Source organism: Elephantulus edwardii, unplaced genomic scaffold (genome assembly GCF_000299155.1).
Source record: "Elephantulus edwardii isolate Elephantulus edwardi_28Jun2011 unplaced genomic scaffold, EleEdw1.0 scaffold00051, whole genome shotgun sequence".
Classification (NCBI taxonomy): Eukaryota; Metazoa; Chordata; class Mammalia; order Macroscelidea; family Macroscelididae; genus Elephantulus; species Elephantulus edwardii.
The window spans coordinates 2,966,286-2,977,204 of record NW_006399801.1 but is presented as its reverse complement, the minus strand read 5'-3'; the positions used below and the strand labels follow the sequence as shown (position 1 = coordinate 2,977,204).

Genomic DNA, 10,919 nt, shown 5'->3' with positions numbered 1-10,919 from the left:
ACCTAACAACAACAACAACAACATTAATGAAGGACCATAGAAATACTGCTGATTACTGCAGGGGCATCAGATGGAAATTCATCAGTGATCACAGTTACTCTTGTATTTTAGCTGGTATCTGTGATCTGAAAGGCTGTCTTCCCTGTTTTCTTGTCTCCCATGCCCCAGGTTGCTTTCCCTTGTTTCTCTTAGCAATGCCAAGTTATAACTCTGTTACAATCACTGTGGGTTGGCTGCTATTTTTTTCTGCTGAGTTGTGGTCGACCCTGAACTATCTGGGCACTTTTCCTCCAGAGAACTCTCCAGAGCATACCAATATAACAAGATGTCTGTAGGCTTCATATAATGACTCGTCACAATTTTCCTAAACCGACATGGGGAGAAGGGTAACCATCCAGCGAAAAAGGTTTGCTCTGAGTGAAGTTCCTCTACCTTGATGTTAAGTTTCTCTAGGCAAAGCCCCACAAACACATCTTCTAACTTAATGAAGTGGACACTTTTTGAAACATTATACACTTGACTGGCAACGTCACTAGAGAAAACATAGCCTGTGCCTGAGCAATAAGGCGGGTATATATCCCATGGATACTCCTCTTTGCTGACAGACCACTTACTGGCATATCTAATTGGGTATCTATTTGTTTTTGAGTGCCCAGTGAAAAACCTAGTTGTCCTGTTTTTCTTTAGAAGCAGTTCAGTCAGATAGTAAATGTTTACAAACATGTCTGAATCTGTCTTCATCACGAAGGTGGCTTGAGGGCAGAAGCGGTGGACCCATTCCATGCCCATCATGGTCTTCAGAGTCAAATTGAAATAGACATCCACAAAGTCCTTCTGGATGATGTCCTGATATTGCATGCTTTCCTGGACCACTACTGCTGTTTCATTTTGTTTTGTTGTTGTTCCCAGAAGAAAGAAGGTTTTTATTCGTTTTCCTTTTACAACCTTTTCTGCCCCCCATGTTTGCCTGATGGCCTTCCGAGCTGCTACCTGACTGTGGGAAGAAGTCACCAGCAGGACAAGGAAGGGAGGATTTTGTCTACAGTCTATTTCTGGAAGCTGAAGGAAGCTCTCTCTCTTTTTCTTGAAAGTAAGATGCTCTTTTTTCAGACGGTGTATGACAAAACTCAAGCAATAGATTCCCAAAATCAGGAAAACAATATATAAACTTCTCATCTTCAAGTAAGTCATCTGCAAAATACAAAATCCACTGGTTAAATATCAAGAGTATGAAAATATATGTGGATTTAATTAGAGTGGCTAAAGCAATGGTTCATTAACCATGATTCTGAAACCCTGGAATCCTGTTGCTTATACAAATGGAATTTAATGGTATATTTAAAAAAAAAAAAAAGAGCATGAAGGCTTTCCAGGCCTCTTACACATTGATCCTGACTCTGTTGATTATCAGCCTTCACTTATGAGATCATATTTCTTGCTTATATAATTAAGTAAGGCACCAGATATCTAGCTAGCCTCCTCTTTGGCCCTTCTGTCATCATCCCCTGTGGTTTCATGATGGATTTCAGGCAGAGAACATGTAAGATTGAAAACTATATTCTAGTTCTAAATGGATAGACTATTTACATTTCTTTTCACTAAAGTTGCTAATCTCTAATGTTGTTCCCAGAGGGAAGTCAATAAATTTTCTCACTACCATTTAGTTATCTCTCTGTGAGGAATGTTTAGCTTCTATTGAGTTGGCTCCTGACTCGTATTGACCTCACATGTTACAGAATAAAAGTGGTCCATAGAGTTTTCTTGGTGATAATCTTTTGGAAACCAATTATTGGACCTTTTCGCCATCAAAACCACAGGGTAGATTCACTCCAGCAACTTTTAGGTTACGGTTTCCAGGGCCCTTTCTAGTGATAGTATTGAAACTAAACCTAAATCAACTACTAAGGAGTTAATTCTGACTCCAAGTGTTCTTCCACTGAACTTCCTTTTATTTTTGGAGCATGTATTTATTTATTTTATCTTCTTAAAGTATTTTTTTTAAATTTGGGGTTTTCCAAATCATATTGATTTTTCAATCATTCACGGAGATTTTGTTATAACATTAATTGCAATTGCTTAATATAATGTGCTAATTTAAATATCAAATAAAACTTTTAAAGTCAATTGCTTAGACCTTCATGCAACTTATCTATTTATTTTTTCCTGTTTTTCTTTAGAAGCAGTTCAGTCAGATATTTTTTCATGTCTTATCCCCGTTCTCTAACATTGAAAATATATATATCTCAACCATTTCTTAGCTTTTTTATCATAGGAGTCTTGGACCATACTTCTCTTTAATGACTGACTTAGGTCACTCAGCATAATTTATTCTTAGCTCATTTATGTTGTGCATCACTCCACAGGTTATTGTTAATTTTTTTAGTAATGCTTTGTGTGAATGTGCCACAGTTTCTTTAGCAATTTTTTGCCTGATAGACATTTAGGCTATTTCAAACTCTTTGTTATTATAAATGATACTGTAATAAATAAAGATATTAGTATGTTAATTTGCTTGAACCTTTATTACTCTGGGATATATATCTAGTATTGAAATTGTTGGATCCAGTGTCATTTACATTCCCAACTGTCTAAGAAAGTACCAAACTAACTTCCATAGTGATTGCACCATTTTATACTTCCCCCAACAATGTATGAAAGTTTCAATCTCTCCACACCTTTGCAACATTTATTATTTACTCTCTTTTTGAACTTTGTTATTGTTGCCTAAGTGAGATGATAGCTCATCGTTATTTCAATCTTCCTCTCTCTTATTAGAGAGAAGGAGCTCTGATGGCATACTTAGAGAGATGGACAATCCTCTTTCGTGTAACTTACTGGCTTGGAAATCCACTGAAGGGTTGGCTATGAATGGGTTCCACTTTCATGACAATGAAAGAGACAATGAAAGAAAGCTCATGATCTTGAGTATTTCTTCAGGTGTTTTTGGCCATCTGAATGTCTTGTTTGGTGAATGGTCTTTCTATATTCCCTGTCCATTTTGCATTTGAGTAGTTTGTCTTTTTCTTGTAGAGGTGCTAGAATTTTCCATAACATTTAGAGATAAATTTCTAGTCAGAATTCAAATATTTTTTCACAGTCTGTTGATTCTCTTTTCACTTTTGGAGGAGTGTGTTTATTTATTTTATTAATTTTAATGAATATTTACAGAGATTTTGGATTGCCATTCATTCATTGTTGCATTTTTCTCCCTGCCCACCCTCCCCCCGCAGTTCGCTCTTCTCTTTGAAAAGTAAAAGAAAAATTCCTTCATTGGTATACAATCCCCCCAACTCCCAAGATCTTTTGAGGGCCATAGGATTTAAATTTTCACATGTACAAATTGTTTAGATCCTTTCTTGATTACGCATTTTCTGTTATATTTGATTATCTATTTATGCCATAGTTCAGGGTTAATAAGTTTGCCCCAATATTTCCTTTGATGATACTTAATGTGTTAGGTTTTTTTTATCTTTGTCCTTGATTCAGCTTGAGCTAGCTTTTGCATGTAGTCTGAAGTACAGTTCTTGTTTAAGTTTTCTGCAAGTAGATAACTCAGTTTTTATTCTTGTTTTTTCTGTTTGTTTGGGGGTTTTTTTGTTTTGTTTTTTAAATTATACTTTGCCAGAGCCCTGCCTAGCCAAAGCCCCACTTTACCAAAGCCCTGCCTCACCAAAGCTGCAGTGGATATCCTTCAGTTGATCAGTTGTCTTGAAAATTTCTGAGGCCCTGCCTGAAGGTCCCTGCTCTGTCACCAGGAGGACACCCCCCACACACACACCTGGATGGCCCAAACATGATGCGTAGATGAGCCAAACCTGCTCCCAGGAGGACGCAGCCCTGCTGCCTGGAAGACCTGGCCCCAATACCTGGAGGACAACCCTCTGAACTGCATCAAGAATACCAGTATCAAAGGTGAAACATTCCCTCCCCACCCTCTACCAAGAACTTGACCTCCCTTGGGCTTGGAACTCTTATTCATTGTTGGTGGGAGTGCAAAATGGTGCAACAACTATGGAAGGCGGTATGGTGCTTTCTCAAAAAGTTGGAAATAGAGATACCATTTGACTCAGCAATTCCACTACTGGGAATATACTCTAAAGAAACTAGAGCTACCACTCAAACAGATATATATGCACAATCATGCTTATTACTGCATTGTTCACAATAGCATAGAGACTGAAACAACCCAAGTACCATCAACAAATGAATGAATAGAGAAGCTGTGGTATGTTTACACAATGGAATACTACGCAGCATTGGAAAAAGAACTCATAAAATATTGTACAAAATGGGTGACCCCTGAGGACATTATGCTAAGTGAAAAATCTCAGTCACAAAAGGTCAAATATTGCATAGTGCCACTTTATGAAACAGGACTGACATGGGGGTTGGGAGTAACCTTAGAGGGGACAAATGATGAACACTGCATTGAAACAAATGGGGAAAGAACGGTTTAAAAGAAATATATGATTAGGTATTATTTGCATGCCAACAGTCCAGAACAAAAGCTGCATATCAAGTGGATGGGGATGAGGAGGGAGAAAATTGTGCAACAATGAATAATTTTTTTTTAAGAGAAAAGCAAACTGGAGTGGGGGTTATGGAGAAACACATGCAACAATGAATGAATGTAAATCCAAGTTTTCTGTAAACTTTCATTAAAATCACAGTAAAAAATACTTATAAAAAGAAAATAAAATTATCCATTCTTTTAGGTACTTTCTTCCTTTTCCCCCTCCCCCAATTCCCTTTGTGAAACTATTAATTGTCACATACGTGGTTTCTTTTTTCCCCTTTTCATATATGTGGTTTCTAATTGTCTATTCCTTTCACTCATTCTAATGCAATATTAATTAACTGTCCATTCTTTTCCTGTTTTTCCCCTCTTGCCCCCTTCTAGAATCTATTATTTCAATAATGAGCTTATGGTCCCTTTGTGACTTAGATATTTCACTCATCATAATGTCTTCTACATGCATCTACTTTGTGTAGTGTTTTATGAGTTCATTATTTTTTCAGTGCTGCGTACTATCCCATTGTGTGAATGCACCATTGATTATCCATTCAATTGTTGAAATAGTTGACAACATTAATCTTTTGTCCATCTATCATGATGTTGCCTGTTAGTCCAGTGAGAATAATTTTCATTTTGTTGACATTAAGATGCACTCTATATTGAAGGCTGTATTTTTGGTCTTTTGCAGTAAGTGTTTCATTTTCAGCCAGCAAGGCTGTATCATCTGCATAATGTAGGTTATTCATGAGTCTTCCTCCAATCCTGATGCCTCATTCTTCTTCATAGAATCCAGTTTCGGGAATAATTTGCTCAGCATACAGATTGAATAGGTAGGCACTCAAATTTGAGCTGAATTTTGTTTGCATCACTGTTCAGTTTTTCAGATAGAAGTAAAACATTATCCCCCCAACAATGGAGTATTTTATTCTAAACAAATATTCCTTTGACACTTAGAAATGTATACTTACCATGTGAATTTTTTTTCTAGTTAAAATTTAAAAAGACAATAGAACTCAGTGTTGGAAAATGCTTCTGTGTCCTGGATATCTATCTATCTATCTATCTATCTATCTATCTATCTATCTATCTATATCTATCTATAGATAGATATAGAGATAGAGATAGAGATAGAGATAGAGATATATAGATATATAGATGTATAGATGTATAGACGTATAGACGTATAGATATATAGATGTAGATGTAGATATAGATATAGAGAGATATCTGCCTGCCTTTTAATGATAAGAATTTAAAATGAAATTATTTAATGTTTTTTAATTTGGAAAAACATTCTATCTTTAACCAGTTAATTTTTAGTATGAACTCTTTTCTGAAGAATAGATCGAGTAAAATATCCCTTGAATGTGCTTGAATTTGCTCCTAAAGAAGAGGAAAGAGTAAAATAAAACCTTTTATAATCATGTTGTGGGGTAGAAGAATTAGAAAGGGAAGTGAAAGAAAAATATTGACCTTTCATTTTATTTTACTTCTCAATCAAAATAAGAGCATTTTATTCTCCTTTTTAGACATGCGATTGCTCACTCTTGGTGTAGAAAGAGTCCCTGTGTAGTGAAAATGGTTAATTATTCCACTACAAACTGAAAGGTTAGCAACTGAATCCATCCAGAAGTACCTTTAATGTAAAGTCTGGAAATCTACTTCTGAATGGTAACAGACCCACTGGAGCACAGTTCTATTCTGACAACCATGGGGTCATCATGACTTGACAGCAAATAATTTGGTTGTAGTTTTGTGCTATATAGTGTTGTTGTTATATGTCATCGAGTGGTCTATGGGTAGTTTTCTTTTAAGTGTAAACAGGTGCAATGGCCTTAATTGATTCAGGAAGTTCCAGTCCAGGTTTCTGGGGTCCACATGATCATTTTCTCAATAATTATCCTCCATCCATCCTTCTTTCCTTTCAACATCTATTGATCAAATATCTGTGCCAGGGATATACCCTAGAGAAGGATAGCTACATCATAAGCAAACAAAACAACAGATCTCTACTTAAGTAAAGTACATATACCACTTTAGATATTATTAGCCTCCATTATGAAAGTAGAAGTACAATTTCATTTAATTCAAGAAGAAAATATAAATGACTATCAGTTACAAGTTCTATAATTAGTATGTTTAGTGTTTTGTGGGTCTCTCTATGTGTGTGTTTCAACTGTTGAGTGAGCACATTCACAGAAATACTGAATAACCCGATCTGGCTAATAAAGAGAATGCATGTGTGTGTATTTGTAGGGGATGGATGCATGGTGGCTGGCACAGGACAGTAATGAAGTTTGTGTACAATTCTTTCCCATACCATTTCTCACTCTGCAGAGCCATCTGGTGGTTGAAATGAAATCACCAGATGGCCTCAATGGAAACGGAGATAAAAATACATTTTAACCAAAGTGATGACATTTTAGTGTAAACTTTGCTGTTGTTATGTGTTCTCCACTTCAATAGGACTCACAGAGATGCTGTAAACATGACACATCAAAACTTTGCTCTGTCTTGCACTTATGCCTCATGGTCTCCAACATGCTCAAACCAGCTGTTACACCCTCTGTATTAATTAATCTTGTTGAAGGTCTTCCCATTTCTTGGACAATCTATCTTTCCTGTTGTTGTTAAGTACCATCGAGTGGGAACTGACTCAAAGCTGATCCTCCAGTGGGTTTTCAGACAGGAGGAGACTGCTCATTTTTCTTCTGAGGAGCAGCTGGTAGATTCAAACCTGCATGCCTTTGGAGTAGCAGCACAAATCCTAACTAATAAGCCATCCTTGCTTCTAGATCCCCGCTCCCCCCACCTCCCCAGGACGATCTCCTCCTTGACAAGATGCCCAAAGTATATTAGACCAACATCATCTTTGCCTCTAAGGAGCACCATGGTTACATGTTTTCTGGAGACATACTTGTTCTTTTGACAATTCATGTAAAATTCAACTCTTTGCTAACACCAGAATTCAAGTTACTACTTCTTCTGTGGTCATTCTTATCCACAGTCCAAAGTTCAGAAGCATAGGAACCAATTGATAATACTCTGTCATGGGTCAAGTGACCTTAGCCCTTGAACTGACATCCTTTCTTTTTGGTCCTTTGAAGAGGTCTTTGACAGCAGATATTCTCAAAGGAACATATCTTTTTATTTCTTGAGTGTTGCTAACAAAAATTAATTGTGGACAATATTAATCTATTTTCCACCAATCATGCTGTAATCAATTGGTCCCATTGTGAGGATTTTGTTTCATGTGTGTGTTTATTATTTTTGTAAAAAAAATTTAATTACTTTTTATATAATAATTTACATTATGTTTCATATAATCATTCACATACATTGTGATTACAATTGATCTATGCCTGCTATTACCCTGTCCTTTTGAGTCCTCATTGAATCTATTATTTCACTCCCCCCTAAATCCACCCTCTAAACTCTACTATCACATAGAAGAGATTTTTACCCTTCCTATTTTTCTGCCCCATTTTCCTTTTCTGTTCCCCCTTTTTGACATTTATACACACCTTACTAGCTCTTTTTCTGTTTTTATGAGAATAATATTATGCATTATTTTTCCTTATTAGATTGAGTTAGTTCACTCATGCACTCTCTCTAGATTCTCCAGTGTTATAATGTATTTTACAAAATTGTTATTTATTAGTGCTGCATAGTATTCCATTGTACCAATGTACCATAATTTGTCAATTCATTCATTTGTTGATGGGCCTTTGAGGAGTTTACATTTCCATGCTATTGTTTATAATGCTGAAATGTCATTAAGCACATGAATAAGTATAAAAAGAGTAGTAGAATTGATAAACAATAACAAAGTCTGTCAACATATTGCCTACAAAAGATAGACTAAAAATTATAGGCTGGAAAATGATATCTACCAAACAGATGGCACCCACAAAAAAGCAGGGTGGAAATATGTCTGATAAAATAGACTTCAGAAGCCACAGAGAACTTTGTCAGAGGACCAGAGAGGAAGGAATAGAAGCAAGGAAAATTCTCTTTCAGATGTACTCCCACCACGGGGAACCTCGCAGTAAACTTGAGTCAGAGGCAGAACATGTTTCCTTCCAGGGCTCTATGTGGTCACAGAGAACTTTCCCTTGGGACTAGAAAGGAAGGAACAGAAGCAGCCAAGACTTCTTTCAGGTTAGTTCGTAGTTGAAGTGAACTTTCCAGCCAGTCTTGGGGCAGAGGAAGAGTGAGCCCCCTTCCTGGCAGCCTTCACAGCCACAGAGAACTTTGCTGTAGGACCAGAGAAGAAGGAACAGAAGCAGGTGAGTTCTCGTCAAGTTGCACCAGGTGGGAGACCAAAGAGGAAAGACCAGAGACAGAAAAAAGTTTCCTTCACAGTGGGATTCTCAGACCTAGTGAGATATGCCATGGGACCAGAGAGGAAGGACTCTAAGGAAGATGTGTTGTACTGTTCTTCCCTACTGGAGTGTTGTACTCCCCAACTGAGGCAAGTCTTTACATAAGCCCAGGGAGCAGAGAGATCTTCATGTAAGGTGAGTTACTCCTTTGGTGCAGTGAACTCCCTAGCTAAGGTCATCAGATCCAGGGCATTCTAGGCAAGAAAAACTTTATCAAAACAATTATATGGAAAAAGCATACTATCTCACACTCTACACAAAACCAAAGCAAGATATTGCCTCCCCAACGTGATCAAAACACAAAATCAATGGACTTCGTTGAGCTGGATAATCTGATGGTAATTTCTGCCATAGAATTCAAGTGAATAATGCTCTAGTATTTTCAATGAGTGGATGAAAAACTCAAAGAATTGCAGATATAAGGGGCAAAGAATGTAAACAGCTGTATCCTTGGGACATGGCTGTGTGTCTTGCATGTAGAGGTGTCTTCAGAAGCAAGACTGCAAGCAGCTTTCATGAGGCACTCTGAGAAAGAGGACTGAAAGCAGTTGGCGTGTATGTCTTGAAACACTTTTTCCTTTGAGAGTAGAAGCAAATGTTCCTATTCTTGGTAAGATTGTTGCAAATGTTAAAAAGCACAGTTTATAAATACAAAGAAGTCTTGCTTGAATATATGTCTTTTATCTCTCTGTGTTCCTGGTCCGTACTGGTCCTATGAAGTAATCCTTAAAGTTTCCATTTCTCTGTGAACTATTTCTTTGTTTCTGAGTGCTAATAAAAGCAGGGATTCTAGAGTTTCTTGACACTATTAGCCTGAGAGAGCTTCTAGCTTTCTTTGGAACTACATTCTGCTTTGCTAGTCTACCTACAGCTCCTCCCACAAGAAATAACAACAGAATTCTACAAGCAAAAGCCCAAAGGAAGTTAAAAACAAACAACAAAAAAATCAAGAAAATGCAACTAAAAATGCAAATGATAGAAACACTAGAAAGACAAGAAACAGCAATCTATATCATTAGCACCAATGTCTCAGAAGCTATCAACATGTTAGAAGGTCAGATGAACAGAATTGAAGAGATGGAGGACCAAATCAGCAAAATAGAAGACAGAGCTCTCAGCACTGATCTACTAGAGCAAAAAGCAGACCCAAAAAGAAGGAAAATGAAGAAAACATAAGAATAATATGGAACACCATCAAGAAGAATAATATGCACATAATTGGAATCCTAGAATAGAGAGAATCAGGAAAAAAAAGCATTGAGAAAGTTATGTGAGAGTTACTAGAACAAAACATTTCAAGTATGATGAAGAATGTGAGAATATACATCCAGCAAGCTGAGCAAACCTCATACAGAATAGGTCCCAAAAGAAAAACCTCAACATATATCATAGTAAAATTTGCCAGAATTAAAGATAAAGAGAATTCTGAAAGCAGTTAGAGAAAATGAAAAAGTTACCTATATAGGAAAGCAAATAAGATTAAGCTCTAATTTTTTAGCAGAAACTAGGGAAGCAAGAAGACAGTGAAATTGCATATAGCAATTAAATATCAATAGGAATGTTGTTGCTGTTATTAAGTGCAATTGAGTACAACTCATAGTGACCTTATGAACAAAGGACCTGAAACTTGTTCTATAAATATTGTCATCTCTCTATGTTCATAGAGTTTCTAGAGGCATGTGGTTTAGGAAATAGATGCCACTTATACTTCTAAACCCTAGTCAAACTGGGAGCTCCACAGAACACTATCCATGATGTCGTTGTTGTTGTTATGTGCCGTCGAGTCGTTTCCGACTCATAGCGACCTTATGCACAACAGCCCTAAACCCTGCTCTATCCTGCGCCAACCGCACCTCCTCTGACACACCCATCCCGATTACCCCAGTCACTGAAACAATCCATCTCATAGAGGGTCTTCCCCTCCTGCGCTGTTCCTCCACCCTCCCAAGCATGATGTCCCTCTCCAAGGACCCGTCCCTCCTGGCAACATGTCCAAAATATGTCAGACGAAGCCCCAG

At 37.2% G+C, this 10,919-nt stretch overlaps 1 protein-coding gene across 1 annotated transcript; it reads right to left on the bottom strand.

The window, feature by feature from the left end:
* Nucleotides 1-219: 219 nt before the first annotated feature.
* On the bottom strand, nt 220-1,191 carry LOC102867412 (beta-1,3-galactosyltransferase 5-like). Its single transcript, XM_006886771.1, has one exon. It carries the CDS (start codon nt 1,189-1,191, stop codon nt 220-222), a length of 972 nt encoding a protein of 323 aa, XP_006886833.1.
* Between the last annotated feature and the right edge of the window lie 9,728 nt (nt 1,192-10,919).

Bases quoted from the DNA above. Each gene is read 5' to 3' on its own strand.
- LOC102867412 (XM_006886771.1), bottom strand. From the start codon at position 1,191: ATGACTTACTTGAAGATGAGAAGTTTATATATTGTTTTCCTGATTTTG.